Source organism: Protobothrops mucrosquamatus, unplaced genomic scaffold (assembly GCF_001527695.2).
Source record: "Protobothrops mucrosquamatus isolate PMUCROS unplaced genomic scaffold, P.Mucros_1.0 scaffold2590, whole genome shotgun sequence".
Lineage (NCBI taxonomy): Eukaryota > Metazoa > Chordata > Lepidosauria > Squamata > Viperidae > Protobothrops > Protobothrops mucrosquamatus.
The window spans coordinates 140790-163206 of NW_015388645.1; the positions used below are offsets into that span (position 1 = coordinate 140790).

Consider the following 22417-nt stretch of genomic DNA (forward strand, 5'->3'; position numbering starts at 1 on the left):
ATGTTCTTTAAATGTCAAAACTATTTCAACCAGTTTCTGTATTCATTTTCTCCAATATCCTTCTCATATTCTGGAAACTTACATTCAATTTAGCAAAGAACACATTGGATATGAGAAGTTCTAGTGAGGCTAAATATAGAAATAAATATTTATGAAAAGTGCCTACATCTTTGTTGGATAATGTGAAAAGAAGGAACTTGAAATAAAATGCAATCACATTAGAAGGTATAGGAATAGTGTCATGTTTGATTTATTGTTTTCAGGAGTATCCTTTTTCATATTTGTTTGTTTATTTATTAAATTTATATGCCGCCTGTCTCACTATCCAGACTAACTCTGGGTGGCTTATATCACTATGTAATTACCATATTACACATTAAATTCTGGGAAACTGCTATATATGCAATCAGACTACTGATTATTGTCAACAATAAAGAGCTCTCTAGCCTTATGGTGAATAGTGAGAATTTAATAAGATTTCTCACTGAGTCACTGTCAATTATATAACAAGTAAAGAGAGCAGCAGGCCTATAGAAATAGCAGGTAGTAGTAATTGTTTTTATACCAGCCTTGTAAAGAACAAGAGAGTGTATAATGAGTCTGTTTGTTTGTGTTGTGCCTAAGAGTCAGTGTTGACTCTTGGTGATAAGTCCCTAAAAGTTTTCTTGGCAACATTTCAGAAGTAGTTTCCATTGCCTTCCTCCTAGGGCTGAGGGAGAGGTGCTGGCCCAAGATCACTCACCTGATTTTGTGTCTAAGGTTCCTGGTTTCTAGCTCAGTGCCTTAACCACTACACCAAACTAGTTCTCATGACTATAATTAAGTATACTAAAACATAATGTAGACTAAAAGCATTTGCACACACTTCTCGTGCAAGGACTAGACTGTTGTATAGTCTAATCAGTATAACTCAATTTAATATACTGTGCAAGTAAAACTAATGTAGCTTAGACCATTGAGCTTTTTAAATAAAAGTATAAGTCTGGCACTAAAAAAAATGCATATCACTAATAGTCATATTTCTATGGGAAGGATGTTCTGTCAGGTGAGAGGCCCCAAAAGGAATCTTCCCACCTTAGTTAATAGCAATACTTTGTAGATGGAAATCTGTGCTAGTCTATAGTGGCCAAAAACTCAGGAGGAATCTGATGGCACCTTTTCCAACTAATATATTTTATTAAACATATAACTTTTGCTGCATTTGATGAAGTGAGCTGCATTCTTTTAGTAAATGCTAATCCAAAAAGCTGCTACCAGGCTCCTTCTGACAATTCGTGGGGATCTTCATCACCAGAAGAGTTGAGCACATTTAATTTTTTATTACACTTATATGCCAGCTATCTTGCCATAGGTGACTCTATGTGAAGATTCTAGCACTTACAGATAATGCTATAAACCACCTCCAGGGGTAGGCAACCTCAGCTCTTTTATGACTCATGGACTTCAACTCCCAAAATTCCTGAGCCAACATGGCTGGCTCAAGAATTCTGGGAGTTGAAGTCCACAAGGCATAAAAGAGCCAAGGTTGCCTACTCCTGACCTAGGCTTTAGAAGCTAGCACCAGCTCCAGTTCATTGAATTGGAGTAGGAAGCAAGCATGCAACCACTGCAGTTCTCAGAATATAATGATTCCAACTGGCTGTCCAACTATAATCCTGGCGGCCACCCTCTATAGTAGCATCAGTTTCCAGACTGCAAGGGTAGACTATAAAGAGACTGGATGCTAAAAGCATGTCTCCTAAGAGCTACATGCAGTTTCCAGGCTGCAGACCATTCATCACAGTAATCCACATAAGAGGTCACTAAGCCATGGAATAGTCCAACCAGACTGTCCTTTTGCAGCTATAGTGGTAACCAGTCCACCTGACAGAACACACAATAAGCAACAGTTATTACTTGGAGCTCAAGGCTGATCAGGTAATCCCTGGTCCTTTCAAGGATAAACTATCCATAATGCATATCCCAAAGGTGCTTTTCAAAAAGCAGCTGGACTTTCTTAGCTTTTTTCTTGAAAAACAAAGCATTAGAAAAACAAAGGTCACTTTTTTGAAGACATCAAAATGCACTTTATGGACAGAGAGGTCCATTAGTTTAAAAGAGGGGTAAAAGAGACCATCTATGAACAGTCCTCCCTCAACAGAGGGGGAGGAATACAATGCCACTTATCACCTGTCTACAACACACTCCTTTCAGCAATACCAAGAAGGCTCCACACCCATTTGCATTCTGACTCAGGTGACCCTGAGGGTACAGATAAACCCCCAAGAGGCCTCAATGACTCTCAGAGAGCTAACCACCAACTGACCTTCAAAGTGATAATGACCAAATGATTGCAAAGAATATCAATCCTTCCATTCCCCAGTGTTCAGTCAGAACTGAAGAAGTTTTTTGGCTGAGAAGTGAAACATTTTCAAGCAATAACAAAGAAAGTCCAGTTGCCTTTTGAAAAACCACTTTTGGGACAGCCTGGATGTCCCAAAGGTGGATAATCTCCACAGACATATTTCAATAATGCATGTCTTGTTGCACTTCAGTTAATGTTTATGATCCTCAAAGCCAAATCTAGGAACTTCCATAGCCCAACTATCATGACACATAGCTAAATATCATCTGCTGATATCATGACACATAGCTAAATATTCACTGCAATTTTTTAGTTTTGTATAATATTAATCCTTACATTAGTATTATATGTTAGAAACCAGTAATTACATATAATACTATGGGGTTATGAAAATTGAAATGAATTTGATGGAGCCTTGCAAGCTATTAACCACATTATATTTTCTTTTTCTTGAAATTAATCTTTCAAATAGGAATAAAATTATTATGTCACCATGCCATCCCACATTTATCATCCAACAATATAACACAGAGCAAAGTTACATTCCCATCTTCCTCCAGGTAGGGATCATCCATCAACCAAGAATTTTTAAATTCCAAGTTAAATTGAAATGGAATTAGAAAATCTACAACAGACAAAAGTTTTCTGCAGATAAAAACCTAGATAAGGCCAACAACCAATATTATCCAGCAAATTAAATCCTGCATAGTAGTAGACAACTGAGATCTACTCAGGAAGTTCCCAAACATAAACAGAAGGATAATAGCGTCTTCCACAATTCTCCCTAGCAGCAGTTATTTATTTATTTATTTATTTGTTTATTATTTATTTATTTATTAAGTTTCTAGACAATAACAGCAACAGCACTTAGCCTATATACCTCTCCATGGTGCTTTACAGCCCTCTCTAAGCGGTTTACAGAACCAGTATATTGCCCCCAACAATCTGGGTCCTCATTTTACCAACCTCGGAAGGATGGAAGGTGAGTCAATCTTGAGCCGGTCAGGATCAAACTCCTGGAAATGCAGAGTTAGCCTGCAATACTGCTTTCTAACCACTGCGCCACCACGGCTAGATTCTAGCAATTATTATTTAAGGTGTCTTGCTCATATGACATGGTACACAACAGATGTACAAAACATTTCCTTCTAAGGATGTTTCACATAGCATCTCATTTTTTTCTTCTGGACCATACCAATCTGGTCATTTCAGGGCTGGCAGTCCAACAATTGTAAGTTTAATTATCAATTGATTGATAAGGACTGGGACACTACATGTAAACTGCCTCTGCATACTCATCCTGTCTTCCCCTCTTTTGTTCCCCATCTCAACCCAATTTAAACCCTACATTAGTGTAGCTACTCTGTGCAATTGATGAAGTAGTTTGTACCCCATGAATTTTTATTCCCTTTAATAACATTTGTTAGTTAGAAAAGTAACACTAGATTTTTGATTTTTTTTGCTACCACAGAGTAACACAGACTAACACAGTTACAGTATTATGAAATTTTGCTCAGCTTTCTGCACAGTCAAGAAACATATAGTGTACATGGCTGAGAACTTCTAAATGATTTTACATCAATCCTTCATACACTGAAAATATTGTGAGGTTAGCTTTGTTTTCCTCTTACTACCCACACGTTTACTAGCCATGTGAAGTGACAATACATGTAAAAAATTTGCATGTAAACACTAGCATATTAGCATTCTCCACATAACAACACATTCTGATTGACAATAATGTGAAGGATCCCTTACGTGGAACATGCAGTGAAGGGGGAGCAGGGAAGGGCTATGCAAAGTTGTTCCCTCTTTCACATTCATGGTCAGAATTTGAGTGTGAATGGCACAATCACCCCCACTTAACCTTCAGTCATGTTTTGAAACTTCCAGGTATCACCTGATGCTCACACATCATGGTTTCTATCAGCTTGCTCACACTAAGACCAGATGCCAAAACCCATCTCAATTATTCCAGAGGATTACTAATTCCCCCCCCCCAGAAGTAATATGCTTAGTTTACAACGTTAGAATAATGAAGGGATTCACTGAAGGTAGTCAGGTTTATTTCAGTCATAAACGTATCATGGAAATAAGGATTTAACTGGAATACGTGCTTACCATAAGGCTAAGTAAAACCGTGCACATCTCTCCCAATCATATGTTCCACTTGCTGCGTGAAAGCCAAAGCAGCCTTAAGTACTGTGATGTATAGGAGGCACCACATGAAAACTGAAAAAAAGCCCCCAAAGTGAGATTTAAATAAACTCTGTCACCTTCCCATTTTCTACTCCACCTTCATTCTAGAGCAGCTGTCATGTGATTTCCTACCAGTCAGTAGAGCATAGGACAAAAACCCCACGCCACAGTGCTAGGCTTCCCTGACACCTCCCCCTCCTCCCACTAGAGTTCAAGGCATATTCAAAATAGCTACAACAGTTTCCATACAGTTTCTCAGATTACTACTTAGTTGGGGGAATCCCATGCTTTATTAAGCGGGGGCTGCATCGACTAATCCTCTCTCTGAAGCAAAGCAAAGAGCCACACTAAGATGGCCTTCTGGGTCTCTCTTTAGGAAAAGGAGAGGATCCAATTCTGTTGTCAATCCCAGCCCTTGGGACAACAATCCATGGTTTTCTTCTCCTTCCTGGTGCTGATCCAAGACTTTAAATTTCTGAGGGAGAAACGCAAGTGGTTCTCCATATCTTTGGTCAACAAGCACTGGATATCCAATCTCCAGTTGAAAGACGAACTCACGCGCACTGTTTCCTGGCACTATAATTGCAATTAAAATAATAATTGGTTGCCTCCTGTCAAGATTTAAGTCACAGCTGCACATCTTGTTGTTGAAACTTACATGGTAACTCTCACGTTTTTCCACAATCGTCACCAATTTTCAATAGTCTGCAAAAGTGCTGTCCGGGCAAATATCTGCATGGCACTCTGTCTTTTCAATTACTGCTCTTCCCTTATTTGTTTTAGTGTGGTAAGAAAATAACACAGCCACCTCTACTAGTGGTAGTCCTTGATGTATAACAGTTTGTTTAGTGACTATTCAAAGTTACCAACGGCACTAAAAAAAGTGGCTTATGATCATTTTTCATGGCTATGACCTTTGCAGCATCCCCATGATTGTGTGATCAAAATTCAGATGCATGTTCAATTGACTCATATTTATGACCTGTTTCTGAGTCCCAAGATCATGTGATCACCTTTTGCGACCTTCTGACAAGCAAAGTCAGCGGGAAAGCCAGATTCACTTAACTAACTTATCAATTGCAGTGATTCACTTAACAACTGAGGAAAGAAAGGTCATAAAATGGGACAAGACTCATTTAAGAAATATCTCACTTAACAACAGAAATTTTGGCTCAATTGTGGTCGTAAGTTGAGGACTACCTGTATTAGCTGTAAGTAGAAGATGGCTGCTGGCAAACTGGTTTACTGGCCTTGGAGTGCTGTTGCCCAAACAGTCTGCAAGATAATCTCTAGATTCTATGCTCAGAATAAATTGTGATAAGGCAGGTTTCTGGGATTAACTCTGGCATACCTTAAGATTAAATTCTGTGGTTTTAATAGCAAAGGGCAAGTCTGTGGGAAAAACCAACTTACTACAAATGAGGCGAGATGGATCCTGATACAGCAACCTTTGACTGTACTCACTTGCCTCCTTGCCTTGCCATGGGCAGTTCCTCACTTTTCCACAGGAACTGTTTAATAATCTTTAAACTAGAAAGAAGCAATGAATTTCTCATTTAAATAAATTAATTGCCTTTTGATTTTCTTTTCTTTTTTTTCTAGTAGTTTCCTTCTCCACCAACTGACCTCTTCTAAGTACTGCATAATAAAGAAGATAGCAAATTTAATTGTACCCCACCTAGAGTTGCTGTGAGCGAGTCTCTAAATTTGATGAATAAAAATAAATACTGTTGAGAACAGGTATTTGGTATTTTAGAACCCTGTCCGACAAAGAGAGCAGGGTTCTGTGTTGGAAAGCTGGAAGCAACCTGCCAAGCACCAGGAAAATCGGAAGATCCAGACAGTTCAAAGAGGTACAGGTGGTTCTCGACTTACGGCCACAATTGAGCCCAAAATTTCTGTTGCTAAGTGAAATATTTGTTAAGTGAGTTTTGCTCCATTTTATGAACTTTCTTGCCACAGTTGTTAAGTGAATCACTTCAGTTATTAATTTAGTAATACGGTTGTTAAGTGAATCTAGTCTCCCAATTGACTTTGCTTGTCAGAAGATTGCAAAAATGGGATCACATGTCCCTGGGATACTGCAACCGTCATAGATATGAACCGGTTGTCAATCTTCTGAATTTTGACTGTGAGGATGCTGCAATGGTGTGAAAAACAGTCATAAGTCTCTTTTTTCAGCAATGTTGTAACTTCGAACTAAATGAACTGTTGTAAGTTGACTACCTGTATAAAGATTTATTGCAAGCTTGAGCTCTCTACAAGAATCTGAACTCCTAATGGCCAAGGGAAATTAGCGGGAGATAAAAGTAGAAGGAATTCAAGGAACTCTTGTGGGCCCAAAGGGACTCATGACTGATGATACATTTGATCCCTCAAGCAAAAACCCCAAATTCAAGTATGTCAGAAAAGCAACACAAATGCAGAGCTACAGGGGTAAAAGGACCCTCGGCTTACGGGGCAGGGAGAGGGACGGTAAAAGAGCACTAGGAAATAATCACACACGTATTTCATTTCCCAACTTTTTCACTGTCTTTTGAAAGGATAATGGAATGCTTACTAAAATAAAGTAAAATGCGCCTTCAATTTCTCTGAAGAGTCAGAACAAAAAGTTTGGTCTTAAGGATCATACATATTCTGATGTGCAAACTCTGATCTGCAGAATGCAAAATCAAAATGGGTAGTATTTTGGGATCATCAATAATGCCCAAATTTGACTTGAGGACATTACTTAGTCCCCTCTGCTGCTGCCCCACCATCCTTGAATTAACTTAATTTACATTCATGATGACCTAACCCAGGGGTAGGCAACCTTGGCTCTTTTATGACTCGTGGACTTCAACTCCCAGAATTCCTGAGCCAGCTGGGAGTTGAAGTCCACTGAGTTATAAAAGAGCCAAGGTTGCCTACCTCTGACCTAACCCATCCCTTTTCAGAGGCTCAGTTCATGTGCCGGCTGCCAGGCAGAAAGGGGATTTATGATAGAAACCAATTCTTACTGCCACCATTTCCATGCTTTGAGAATCCAGTTCCCACAGAACTATCACAATCCTTCCAACTGACATTCAAGACTTAATTCATTTGAAAATCATGCCTCATGGCTGGTGTTTTGATTCAATATGCACGAAGCAGCCCTGAACATAGTTTTAAAATCCTTTTAAATTGTCATAACAGGAATTCTCACATATCCCGCTTAGAGTTGTCTGAATGGATTACTAGCTTAGAAATAAACAGTAAACCTTATACTAAACAGTTTCCATGTTTCTATCTGTCATTCCAACGTAAAGATCATCATCTAACATTTACACGTGTGAGAATCAGATTGATTCACCTATTATACAACCAAAAAAGTACTGTTAAAAACAGAGATATCCAACTTTGGCAAGTTTAAGACTTGTGGACGTCAATTCTCACAATTCCCCAGCCAGCTATATGCTATGGTAGCTGCCCTGTTCCAGAGTGATCAGCTGCAAATGCTAGCCTTCAAGAACCAGCTTCATTATGGAACTATAAAAAACAGGAAGTAGAGATCTGAAGCCACAGACTCCTGTTCTTTCATCATTAGAACTGTCACGAGGAAGTGATAATTGTCCATTGCTGTGAAATAGTGAATAAAAAGAATTCTAGCTTTGTTACGCCCGGATGGCCACAGACCCACCAAACTAGCAGCTACTCTTTTCAATGGAACAGGCAGGAATAAGGCGCACACACCCCATGCTTCTTCAACATACATACAGATTTTTAAGGTGTTTTTTCATTTCACAGGAGGAAGAGAGGAGTAGGATATCTTTTATAAAGAGAAGTATATACTCTATTTGCTCCTGGAGGCCAGCTGTCCCAGTTCTTTAAACTAGGAAAGACCACAGGAAGGAAAAGCACAAATCCCCCCCCTCTAGTTTCCCCCCCTCTAGTTTCCTCATCAGACTAGAAGCATTCATCCCCATCATTTTGTTTCTTCCATTAGCTTTCCCCAACCCAATATTCTTCTGAGTGCTGGCTAACAGACCTCTCATAGCAGTGATGCCGAACCTTTTAGAGACCGAGTGCCCAAACTACAACCCAAAACCCACTTATTTATCACCGAGTGCCAGGTGGGCATGGCTGTGGTGGTCATCGCAGACTTGGTGGGTGTGGCCAAGGTGGGTGTGGTCACCTCGATGTTGCTCATGGGGAGGGATGTCTGTGGAGCCAGGCAGGGTTCGGGGAGATCCAGGGGGTCTCTGGCAGGTGGGGCGGTGGGCAGGAGGCTCGTCCTGCGGGATGAGGCGAGGCAAGGCAAGGCAGAGCTGGGGTGCCATTGTCGCAGGACGAGGCAGGGCCAGGGCGGCTGCTGCCTGACACCATCAGCCCCCGCACACAGAGGCCAGTGAGCACATGGGGGCCAACAGTGTCTGTCAGCAACCACAGCCTGCCGGCCCCCCGACCGGCACACTCTGGGGCTCCGCAGCCCGCCACCAGAAGTTCAAAGAAGCCGCCTCTTAGCTAGACAGACGGCCGACAGCTGAGAAGGTGATGCAGTGGGTCGTGCCCGGGAAAAGGAGAGCATGCAAGACCAGGAGGGATGGGACAGGGGGGAGGGAAACCAGCCGTGCTGGGATGCATCCGGCCACGTGAGCCCTTGGCGAGTTAGCTGGCGGCTGGTTGAAGAGGGACGGTTGCCATCTCCGGGGCATGGCGCGCGTGCCCACAGAGAGGGCTCCGAGTGCCGCCTCTGGCACGCGTGCCATAGGTTCGCCACCACTGTCTTATAGCCAGCCAGCTCAGCCACAATTGAAAACTCTGCATAGCTAGAGAAAAGTACAGAAGGTTAGCACAACTAGGAAAATTAGAGATGCCCAAAGCAATAAGCAAAGCTAGTTTGGATTTCAGAACACAGAGTGCCTTTGAAAAGGTCTAAAGCAGAGGGAGGCAGCATAGCAAGAATTTCGGGCAGAAAGGAGATAAGGAAAAGAGCCTGAAGCTCTTAAGGCACATGACTTTTGCCTGGCCCCAATTGCACCCTGTCCCATTGCTTTACTCCTGGAAGGAATCAGCTTGCCTTTTTTTTTTTTTTTTGGTCCCCTTCCTAGCAGACAAAATAAAGCAAGAATGAGCCATGGAAGCAACAGCAGCTGCTTTTTCTTCCCACAAAGCCTTTCTCCACTCATGATTTGTGATTCACTCAGACATCCCCCCCCCTCCTCCATTTATCAGATCAGCAATGATGGGGAAAGAAGAGGAAACTAAGCAGGGAAGGAAAAGGACAAGAGACTGGATGCAGAAGCAAGTAAGAAAATATTTCAATATTTCCCATGTGGTGCCCTCCAGATGTGTGGGATTATAATTCAAACCCGCCCCGATTCTCATGCATTCAGATCTTCTCTGAAATGTTTCTTTTTTTTTCTATTTAACTGCATGTAGTTGATATATTATTTAATGTATTGCTACTATGCAAACGCTTTTGGATAGGAGGCGATATAAAAAGTTATTAAATAATATACCATCCTTCACCACGTTATTTGTTCTGGTTAGGGAAACCAAGAATGAAGCCCACGCATTGCATTCTCCACGTGCTGAGGAACGAACCCCTATCTTCTAGGTAGGCAAGACTAGCAATACATGTAACAGGCCCATCAGGAAAGAAAAAAAAGGTTAACGAAATCTGCAGGATCACAGCAGAGAACAAAAGGGGATCGAATGATCAAACCCCAGGTCTTAACCTACAAAGAAAGCTATAAAAATACGAGCAGTTTAATGGCAATGATCATTAAAGTGAATACCTTTACCTCTTTACAGTAAGAGAATGGGACTAGAGCAAAATGCCAGGAAGAACTTGCAAACACAGCCCCAACTCACTATTGCTAAGAAGCCCATCCATCTCTCGAAAGTATGCCTAGCCAGGAGAGAGTTTCAGGTCAGATCACCCTGTGTAGATTTCCTCAGCAACCTTCCCAGAGCCTCTTGCCTCTTTCTACCACTCTGTTCCATAGAGTAAACCAGAGGTAGGCAACCTTGGCTCTTTTATGACTCGTGGACTTCAACTCCCAGAATTCCTGAGCCAGCATGGCTGGCTCAGGAATTCTGGGAGTTGAAGTCCACGAGTCATAAAAGAAGCAAGGTTGCCTACCCCTGGACTGTTGTCCCCACAAGAGCTGCTTCAAGCTATACAGACAGGTTAACAACACATAGGCAACTCCTATTACCAGCAGCACAAGCCAGCATTGATCCCAGAAATTTAGTAAATACATGGCAGGTTGTGAGAGGAGAAACAGGTTTTCATCATTTTTTCTCTTCCTATCATCTGTTCCAAACCTCAGCTTCATTGTCTGTGCGTCTGCATGTTTTCAATACAGTTATGCACCTATTGACTAGGCTTCTTACTGTATGATGAGAACCGACAAAATACATATTTTGATACTGGACAAAAAACCGTAACTTATTCTTTTTCCCCCCCAGGCAGACACCATACTTCTATATAACTACTGGCTCACCTTTAAAAAAAACAACAGATGAGTTCATCCAACTCATAATATATTGTAACCCTGCCTCTGTCTTTCCTGTCTTCTCCATCTTTGCAGAAAACACGTGCATGAGGGACTGCAGGCAGGACACCTATTTGTATGGCCAACTCACCAATGTGGTGTGGAAAACAACCCCCTTCCCCCCCCCCTTTTCCCTCCCTTAAGCGTCCAGGTTCCAGGAATAAGGATCGCTACGCCAAATAAGCACACACGGATGCAAGGATCGCGCAAGCAACGCGTAAACAACCCGTCGTCCGGCTGTCAACTGCACGTAGGGATCTGCACTGGGGTCACTCACGTGTCTCCGTCCTCGGATAGGAAAGCAAGGATCTCCAGCAGTTGCTGCCTGAGCCTCTCCTCCTCCTCCTCCTCGTTATCCTCCTCCTTCTCGGGGTTAGGCTCCCCTTGCAGCCCAGTTAAGGACTCCACAATAGACGAAGAGCCGTAACTCGAATCAAGTCTGTCGTCTGCCGGTTCCTCTTTGCCTTGACTGGGAGATCCGGGGATTTTATCCAACGGGATCCTTCCGGCCGCCGGGGACCGGGGCTCCGCTTCCCCAGGCTGGCCGTGCAGTGAACGGATACAATCGACACCCGAGTCGCACTGCCCTTCTTCCAGGTACGCGCCGCCTCCGCCGCCGCCACCTTCCAGCAGCATCTCTTTCTTCTCCCCGTAGCTCCGGATCTCCGACATGGTCCCCAGCGCAGGAAGCGACGAGGTTCTCCCCCAAGAGAGGCGCTTAGGAGACCGGCACGCGCAAAGTCCGAAAACGAGGAGAAAGCGAAAACCCCGGAAAGCTCATGCCGAGAACAGAGCAAACCCCAAGCCTGCAAAGAAACAGCGAGCAGAGCCGCCTGCTCCGCCTGGGTTCCGCCCAGCCGCAATAAAGCCCGCCTCTTCCCCTCCCGTTGGAGAGCGCCACCTGGCGTTGCGCGTGAAAATGACTTCCTCCTCCGCCGGCCTTGGAAGCCGCTCGGCTACTGTTTATAGTACAGTAGCTGTCCGCGCTGAGGTTACGCTTGTCCTCTTCTCCTTAGGAAGGCGCTGACACGGAACTCTTCCCAATAGCGTTTGAGCATTGAGACGAGGCCATCCGGGTTTCGAATGTATTGGTTTTTTGAGGTCGGGTGTTATACCGGGAATGCCTTTCATTCCCTTCCCCCCTCCACCCCGATTATAATTATGTACGGTGGGCGTTTTATCGTTTTCATTTGTCGTGGATGTTTTGAGGTCGTGGGAACAGCCAGAAGTCTTGACTGAATTGCAGCTCTGACTAAACCAGTGTTTCTCAACCTTGACAATTTTAAGGCATGTGGACTTCAACTCCCAGAATTCCACAGCCAGCAATGCTGGCTGTGGAATTCTGGGAGTTGAAGTCCACATGCCTTAAAATTGTCAAGGTTGAGAAACGCTGGACTAAACGGAATAAATAAATGTGGGGCAAGGGCAGACGTTAGAAAGCAACTCAGCTCGGCAGTTTTTAGATGCTGAACTTAATAAATCCGCAATGACCCTCAGCCGATCTATCTTCAACTACAGTGAGGGTGGCAAACAGCAGAAAACTCCTGCATCTGGGTTCTTGCAGTCTTTATACAAATGAACACATGCAAATAATGCACATTTAGGAACCATTTCTCTTTCAGCCCGCTTCATGTGTTCAATACGGTATGCAAATACAACTTACAACAGTTCATTTAGTGACCGTTTGAAGTTACCACAGCACTGAAAACAACTGACTCAAGACTATTTTTCACACAACCATTGCAGCATTCCCCTGTGGTCATGTGATCAAAATTCAGATGCTTGGCAGCTGACTCATATTTATGACGGTTGCAATGTGATCACTTTTTGCGACCTTCTGACAAGCAAAGTCAATGGGGAGGCCAGATTCACTTAACAACTGTGTTAGTAATTTAACAACTGCAGTGATTCACTTAACAACTGTGGCAAGAAAGGTCGTAAAATGGGGCAAAACTCACTTAACAAATGTTTCACTTAGCCACAGAAATGTTGGGCTCATTTGTGGTCCGAAGTTGAGGACTACTTGTACAAAAACCAGAATAAAGCTAAAGTCACAACAACAGATTTGCAGGCAAAAAATGTATCAAAGTTTTTTTAAACTGCTCATTGTATACACTTTGTGCACATATATGAATTTGCCCAAGTTTGGTGTGAATTATTGGATTACATATGTCATAGCTGTAGAGTTTCATGTATTGCATTTTAGCCATAGCAAGACTAACATCAGTGCAAAGGGATACCAGGAGTATCTGCATTGGTTATGTTCTCAGTTGTGTACTCTTCTGTAGGATCTAATTTATAAAAGTCTAGAGACCTGTAACTTGCATGAACATTAGAAAAATTCTTCATCTTTCTTTTCATATTTTAAAAGAAAGCCCAGCAACTCCTATAGCCAGGATCAATAAAGGCAAATAACGTGTAATAAGAATTCTTGCACTGCCTTAGGACCTACAGGAAACTCACTACTGCTCCAGGATTTAGCAGCAGCAAGCTCTACCAAACTAAATTAAACTGAACAACTATACTTTTAACTTCATGTGTGTAGAATGAAGCTGGTCCACATAATATTTTCACTGTGTTACATAAATCCAGGAAATTGTGTGAATTGAGTAAGCATGATTCAGTGAACCATGAGGAAGGGTGACATCAGTGTCTGTGTGATCAAAGTCATCACAATATTACCAACTAGAGCCAGAAAAATCACATACCAGCAAAGCAATAATGTGAATTTTAAAGTTAGTACAAACAAATTGCTTGACCCTCTTTAACAGATTGGCACCTTAGAATCTGGTTTTAAAGTATAAAATGACTTCAGTTTTTATCCTCTGGCCTTATTGCTACGGTAATGCTGAATTGCAAAAAACAAAACCATATAAAACTTTTTCTTGGACTCTCCCCTGTGTAATAATTGAAGTTATAAAATTGACCTGTAGGAAGAAGACTGAATCTGAGTGGCAGAGAGGTCAGAAGGTCTTGAATTTAATTCCTGGTATCTTGAAAGTAGACACAGGCTTGAATACTTAAATGATTTCTTAATCATTTAAGCCAAATCCTAGGACACGGGTGTCAAACTCACCAGGTGACGTGACGTGTCATGACGTATCGTGGCTTTTTTTGCATTGGCGGAGCTGGGGTGGGCGTGGCCTCCATATGATGCAACCGGCCCACGGGCCGGCAGTTTGACGCCCCTAACCTAGGGGTCTTGGCTTGTTTAAGTACAAGATATTCACGATCCCATGAACTCCCATGAACTTTGACATCCATGCCAAGATTCAGAGTCCTTCTGAGAGTGAGATGAGCTGTATTTAAATTTGATAAACAAATAAGACCAATTTGATTGATACAGCTCTAGTTTACAATGCCTCCTTGTAAAACTTTATGCAGTTAGACCCAGCATCCCTTCTCTATCCATCTTTACTGAACCAGGTGAAATTAAACGCATACTGGACTAGGGCTTGGCTAGAGTGAGTAATGCACTTGATGAAGGCCAGTGCAGTGAGACTGACTCTTGAGAAGACAAACTGTAGGTAGTTTCTGTATCCAGAAAGTCAGAAGATGGTTTGTTTAGGATAGGGGGTTCCATTGTCAGGAAGAAGCAATCAGCAGCAGTCCTTGGGGGAGAGGGGACTCACACAATTAGCTTTTTCACTGGAGGCACACAGACACAGTGGCCAAGAGTGACTACTTGTAGCGGCAGCTGATTCTTCTACTATATTTTTCTTTGGCTAATTTACCTTAGTGATTTCTTATTTGAATTGTTATCATATTCTCTAAGCCTTGTTTAAAGTTTCTATTCCTGCAGAGTGCAGCTACTCAGTTGCTGAATGACAAACAGAGTCAGAGCCACACTATACCCAATTTATTCTGATTGCATGTTTCTAATACTGAGTCAAATAAATGACATTGAACAATGAACTGTATGTCTGTGTATACCTAAATTGGTTTATTGGTACATGTTCTACTTATGGTGCTGTCTATGGGTAGATTCCAGAAAAGTGGGGAAATATAGGTAAGCAGGAGAAGAATATATGATTTTTTTTTAAATCACAAAAAGATTTAGGTTCACATATTTCAGTACATCATGCTCTACTTAAGCACGGTTTTTGAATGTTTTGTAATCACAATTTGCTAAGCCATAGATCATTGTTTTAAAATGCATCAGTTTTTGCTCATATAACATGCTAAGTGGAAGTCAAACAGATCATAATAGATTAGATAACATAAAATTCATAGATCATTGATTCTTTCTTGGTCTTTCTCAGGGCTATTAGTAACCATTAATCTAAGTATACTGTAGAAATTTCCCAAATAAGAAATATGGCTTCAAATAACTTGATTCATTAAGAATTCTTTAATTAGCAGATAAATCAGTTTTGGTCACCGCGATGTAAAAAAGATGTTGAGACTCTAGAAAGAGTACAGAGAAGAGCAACAAAGATGATTAGGGGATTGGAGGCTAAAGCATATAAGGAACGGCTGCTGGGAATTGGGTATGTCTAGTTTAATGAAGAGAAGGACGAGGGGGGACATGATAGCAGTGTTCCAATATCTCAGGGGCTGCCACAAAGAAGAGGGAGTCAAGCTTTCCTCCAAAGCACCTGAAGGCAGAACAAGAAGCAATGGGTGGAAACTAATCAAGGAGAGAAGCAACCTAGAACTAAGGAGAAACTTCCTGACAGTGAGAACAATTAACCAGTGGAACAACCTGCCTCCAGAAGTGGTGAATGCTCCAACAATGGAAGTTTTTAAGAAGAGACTGGACAGCCATTTGTCCGAAATAGTATAGGGTTTCCTGCCTGAGCAGGGGGTTGGACTAGATGACCTCCAAAGTCTCTTCCAACTTTACTACTACTACTACTACTACTACTACTACTACTACTACTACTATTATTATTATTATTATTATTATTATTATTATTATTATTATTATTATTATTATTATTATTATTATTATTATTATCAGAAGGAGTCCAGGACTAGAATTATTCTCACAGGCTCATTCGTCATGTTAGCCAATTAAAATGGATGCTTGATGGAATTTGTTAGGCCTGAACTGCATTAAAAACTTTTTTTTATTTATCTGTCCATATGTGAAAAGCAGAGAATGATTGGATTCTGAGCTAGCAATGATTGAATATAACAAGAATAATAGAATTACAAGGTTAGAAGAGACCTTAGTCATTTATTCAAACCTCTAATGTTTCTTTATGGTGGCAAGAAGCACAATACAAATATTTTAAAATGAGTGAAAAAATAAGAATGTAGGAAATATGTGGTGGCACAGTGGTTAGAATGCAGTATGGCAGGCTGATTCTCCCCACAGCCTGGAATTCGATCCTGACAGGGCTCAAGGTTGATTCAGCCTTCCATCCTTCCGAAGTCGGTAAAATGACGACCCAGATTGTTGGGGCAATATGCTGACTCTGTAAACCACTTAGAGAGGGGCTGTAAAGGACTATGGAGCAGTATATAAGTCTAAATGCTATTGCTATATTAAAAATAAGAAAATATTATAATATATTATATTTATAATAATCTTATTGTGATAGCTACACCTGTGCATTTAATATTTCTGAACTCCCAATGCTATCTGGTAGCTATGAGCATAGGATATTGTGCTAACCTGCTCAGAGCAGGCTTCCAACAGCTGGGAAAGGCTCTTTAAAAAGGCAGCACATTTCAAACACACAGTACATAGTCAAACAGTTCAACTTTTACCTTGGCAAATATGTTCCCAGCCATCGCTGTCATAGCAAAAAGTCTCACATGTGGTTGCTTGATTCCTCTTCAAAGTCCTCCTTGATGGCTCATGCAATTCTGTTGGCTCTTCTTCCTCTTCAGTTCTCTCAGCCATGATCCACCCCCAGGTGACACACAATGGGGCACGTCTCTTCCTTGATCTTCTACCAGCCATCAAATGAAAAATTCACAGATGAAAACAGATTAAAAGTTTCGTTCCTGAAGTTCTACTTTGGCCAAGCTACCAAAGTCACGGGCCCTCTCTCTTTCAACATTTTGTCACTTGTAGTTTTTTGATCTTGTCCTTTATTTTTCTTTTACCTGCTTAGCCTACCTCTTTCTCATGAGTAAGCTCTCTAGCACTCATAAATTGACAGCTTTGCCATTTGTTACTCTTGAATAAATTTGTTTCCCATTTTTTTTATCTTCTCAGATTGTTTCTTCTTCTAGGCCAGGGGTGTCAAACTGCCGGCCCACGGCCTGCATCCACCCCAGCTCCGGCAATAGGGGAACAGTCGCGATATGTCACGACACATCACGTGACATGGCGAGTTTGACACTCCTGTTCTAGGCTAATCCCTTTCTTCTCTTCCTATCCATTGTTCCAGGCTAACTTCTTGTCCTCTCCTTTCTCTTCCTGGGGATCTGTCAATGCCTGGGGGAGTTCCTTCTATGCACAATTTCACAAGTTTTATATCCTTTCCTAAATTCTAAGTATTCTTTCTCTCAGTTCTTTGGAAACAATGTCCCCATCCTTTGGGAAGCCTCTGATATCTTTCCAGACTTCACAGCGTCTGCTAAGAAGCCTCTTATCTCTTTCCATGATCTAAATGTCTATTTTTCAGATGTCTAAAGAAAAAGCACCTTTGGGATCCCCATGATCTAGTTAGTTTTATTTCTCCTATTTACCTGTAATATCCAAGGAGATGCAGTTTCCTCCGTTTCTGAGTTCTTCCCATTAAAATGCTAGGCACAAAGATTCCTATGTTAATTTCCTAAATTCTCAAAAAAACCTGCTTCTGCTAGGGAGCACATCTGATGTTCTTGAAAGATGTTCGACTGAAGTCTAGAAGAGTTAGGTTCACGTCCCATCAGGTAGTGGGGGAGTTTGGACTTTTCATTCTCTTTCAACACCATTTACCTCATAGTGCCACAGTTATGGGAAAACAGATTAGCCCTTTTGTATGCTGCCTTGATCTCTCAGAGGAAAGAGGCTATAAGTATAATATACTGTTTAGATATGTGAAATAAGTAAATGAAATGCCAGAGGCAGGAGATGTGAAACTACTCCAAGGAGAGGGTGATTTCTGTCAGGGATGCTGATGTCTCTCCTGTTCATCTCCTGGAGGTGGTTCTCTGAATTTGAGAGACAGAGATGCTGATTGGCACACAATACACAACTCTGGTTATTCTGAGCCATAATTTTTTTTCCTGCTGATGAAGTAAAGTATTTTATTTTCTACTCCTTCTCTTTAGGACAGTATTTTCTACGGGGAGTTACAGTCTGTGTCTGAGAGGCCACACTACCAGAATTGAGGAGAACTGGGGCCATCATCTCTACTTTCTTTCTGCTATCATTTTTTTCTTTGCCTCCCCCTCTTCCCCTTCCCCAACCTCTCACTCAGCAAGCAGTGTTTCTCAACCTTGACAATTTTAAGGCATGTGGACTTCAACTCCCAGAATTCCACAGCCAGCAATGCTGGCTGTGGAATTCTGGGAGTTGAAGTCCACATGCCTTAAAATTGTCAAGGTTGAGAAACACTGACAGCTAGAGAAAGCACAGATTGCTCTTTCCAGATACTGTAACTTGTAGAACCACTCACCAGTTTGATGACTTTTTGAATAGCTACATCTCATTAAGGATACTTTCCAATTCTTTCAACCACTGTTCCCTCTAGTTGCCTCTTGGATGTGCAAAAAAAATAAATAAAAAATCTCTACCAGCCCCTTAGATGTCTATGGAGATTCTCAGAGCTGAGGAAGCTTCTTAGATGAGAAGCAAAACATCTTCAAAGAAGAACAAGGAAGTCCAGTTGCCTCTTGAAAAAGCACCTGTGGGACAGCCCCTTAGATGTTAATAGACAAAAATATCAACAAACAAATAACCTAGCTAGCTAGCACTCAATGAATCTTTTTGTGGCTATAAAAAACCCCCAACCATTCCATGTAGGATATGATCATTGACAAACAGCTACACATGAGGTAATGGTATGAGACAATTGTTAGAAGACCAAACACAGTTGTTAGCTACATCAGAAAAGCCATTGTATCAAAAATATATAAAATGCTTACAAATTTGTTCTAACTGCCTACCTAGAGTATTGTATACAGTTCTGGGCACATTTTCAGAAGGATATGGACAGTATAGTTAGTACAGTATAGTTATAGTTAATATAAGTTCAGAAAAGGACCACAAAGATGACATAGGAACTTGAAAGTACACTTCTCTACAAACAGGCTGAAGGAATTGAGGACATTAGTTTAGAGAAAAGGAGAGATATAATGTAGTATTCAGGAACATAAAAAATTGCCATAGGGAAAATGGTCAGGAATGTTTTGCTGATGCCACAATATTTGCCAATATTTAGACCTCATTTAAATACAAGGAAAAACATCCAGTCTAAATACAGAGGTGGTGGCTTCTCCATTTCTAGAGTATTTTTCAGAAGAGGCTGGATAAATCACCTTTCAAAATGATTCAAAGTAGCTTTCTTGCATATTTCAGAAAATTGAAGTACAGTATAGGTTTCTTGTGGTCCCTTCAAGTTTCAGAATTCTATTATTGATTCTTTGAATAAAAACTATAATAGATTTTTTTGCTAGCAATTAAGTCCTACAGCCTACCAGCAGATGGCAATCCACACTAGGAAAGGAAAGCAGAAAAAACCCCATCAAAACTTTTACATGCAGAATATATCTACACAGGACAAATGTGTATGGAATATTGTTTGTGTGGTAATTACTGTTGCATGCAGAGTTATGTTTTTTCTACATTAATAGTTTAGTGAACATTATATATAAATGTGGTACCCCGTGTGATAAAGAGGTTATTGAAACTGTTAAAAAACATGTTATTATATTGCCCGTTTTATGCTAGTACATGGTCAGAGTTGAGGTTTTTGAATTTAGCAAAGGTTCTGATCATTCCAATCAATTTTATTTACAGATTTTTACTCTCAGATGTCCATGACTTTGTTAACCAAACTAAATTCTGCTAAAGCATGTGCTTAGATTACAGTCCATAAATTAAAAGTGGCCTTTATTTTGTAGTGGGATTACATGGAAATCTCTCTTTCTCTCACTACACACATGCATCCGCGCACACTCACAAACCCCCCCACCCCATACACACACTCTACTACTTGTCTACCACTAAACTTCTGTGGAGCAATTGTAGCATATTTTAATAGTGATAATCTTTCTTGGTGAAAACTAATGAAAGAATCAAGCTATTTCCAACTGATGAATGCCTTTCCTAAGATAACTTCAGTTTTCATAATTCATCACTCTTATTTTATTCAATAGCTGGGATCTACCAAATATTCTCCTTCTTGCTGTTCTTCTTGGGAAGAATGGATGAGATATCCTTAGAATGTCTGTGTCTTTGGTGCTATAATGGAGTTGGTGCCATGGGAAGTCAGCCCCCCCCCCAAGAAATAAATATTTTTGGGAATATTAAAAGGCAGAATATTATATTTCCCCAAAGGATCTTAAAGGCAGAAACCAACCCCCCCCCCAAAAAAAATCAACAATCCCTCACACCAAAAAAATCCAACCACAGGACATAGTCATCAGCCACAGCCCCAGGGAAACAGGATATGACCTTTGGGACATAATACGATTAACCCACCACCATCAAAATACCAGAAAGGCACATTCAGACTCAGGTCAATGTTCATGCCACAGGAACAACTCCAAACAAAAGCCTAAGAAGGTATAAAAACTCACCATTCCCTACTACATGTGGTCAGCTTTCCCAGAGCCATCTTTCTGGCTGGGTCTGCTCTTCAATAAACTACAACCTTCTTTCTAAAGCAGTCTCCATTTTGATTATTCCCAGCTTGGACTGGACCCTGATGAAGATTTTTCTTTCAACAGTGCTATAATGCTTTTACCCTTCCCCTTGTAACTATTGGATGACATATGAAGAATTTTGATTCCACCAATCAGACATGCTCCTTCTGCATTCCTAATCTCATAAAGAATTGGGCCAGGATATTTCATTTAGTCTACAGCTGTCTCAGTACATATCTGTACATCCATAGTAACAGGAACTGGCATCATAGCCCTGCAGCTTGGTGCAGTTCATTAGCTTCAACTGACTTGGAATCTCATTGTGTGAATAAGGTTAACAGCGAGATATGCCTTAAGCATAATGGGACTGCCAGTATTTTACTTTTAGCCTAGACTGATAGTTTTGAATTACTTCACATTACACTGCCAGGATGATAATCCTGTAAAAGTATTACTCAGATGGCTGTGGATTTTGAATTTCCTTTACAGGTTAAAAGAAGTAGATGACTTATGTCAACCAAAAAAGGTAATCCTCATTTCTTGGTGATGTTACAGAATATGCAGAGTACCCTACATCGTTCAGCATGCATGGAAAGGCTGCCAATAAAGCAGTGCTTCATCTGAAAAACGTGGGTTTTTTTTTCATTAGCCAAAAAAACCTACCCTGGATGTGTAAAATTGAAGAAGAGTTATTTAATTATTATTTCAATTCATTTGGCCACTCATCTCAAATTCATGACACTGAGCATCTAATAATAATTAAAATAGCATAAAAACACAAAACAAGAAGAAAAATTCACAGTTGAGGTAGAAAATCACCAACACACATCAGCACAACTGTGGCACAGGGTCAGATACACACCTGGATCCCCACGCCAGATGGCAAAATCGTATCTTGATGGTTCAGCAGTTAAAGATGCTGAGCTTGTCAACTGGAAAGCAGACAGACAGGCTTTGAAAATCAAGTGCTGTGCAATGGGGTGAGCTCCCAATACATGGCCCCAGGTAGCAGTTTTAAAGCATATAAATGCAAGTAGATAAATAGGTACCACTTTGGTGAGAAAGTAACAGTGTTTCGTGTGCCTCAGTGTAGAGTAGAGATGGCCACATGACCACCGAAGTGTCTTCAGACAATGCTGGCTCTCTTGGCTAAGAAATGGAGACGGGTACCCACTCCCCACGCCTAGAGTTGGATACGACTGGACAGGGAAAATCTTTACCTTTATCTTAGGGTCTTGAAGAGGGCCAACAGGATCAGAGCCAATTTAAACAATTTCAGAGGGGAAAAAAGGGAGAAACACATTTGCTTCGTTCAATAATAGTTGACATGTAATTAGAAGCTGTGAAGATGACAAGTTGCTAACTTCTATAGATGTAGAAGAGATTGGACAGAAGCTCCAAAGCTGAACCTCGCATCAAGCTCCATGAATAAGTAATGAATTGGGTTATGTTACCTAGGTAACCAGCTGTTCCTGGAGCTGATGACATTTAAACCATCAGTTTGTATTCTCCAAATTGTATGTTCTCTATTGACCACAATATCATGGCATAATTATGAATTGGCCTCATTTAATCCTTGGAGCATTCATGCTTCAATGGA

The 22417-nt window shown here is 41.0% G+C and overlaps 1 protein-coding gene across 1 annotated transcript in view; it reads right to left on the minus strand.

Moving 5' to 3' along the window:
- Window positions 1-11736, minus strand: part of NFKBIE (NFKB inhibitor epsilon) — a 28721-nt gene extending 16985 nt beyond the window's left edge. Inside the window, exon 1 of the mRNA XM_015825311.1 lies at window positions 11342-11736. Coding sequence (XP_015680797.1) covers window positions 11342-11736 — 395 coding nt within the window. The remainder of the gene's footprint in view (window positions 1-11341) is intronic.
- Between the last annotated feature and the right edge of the window lie 10681 nt (window positions 11737-22417).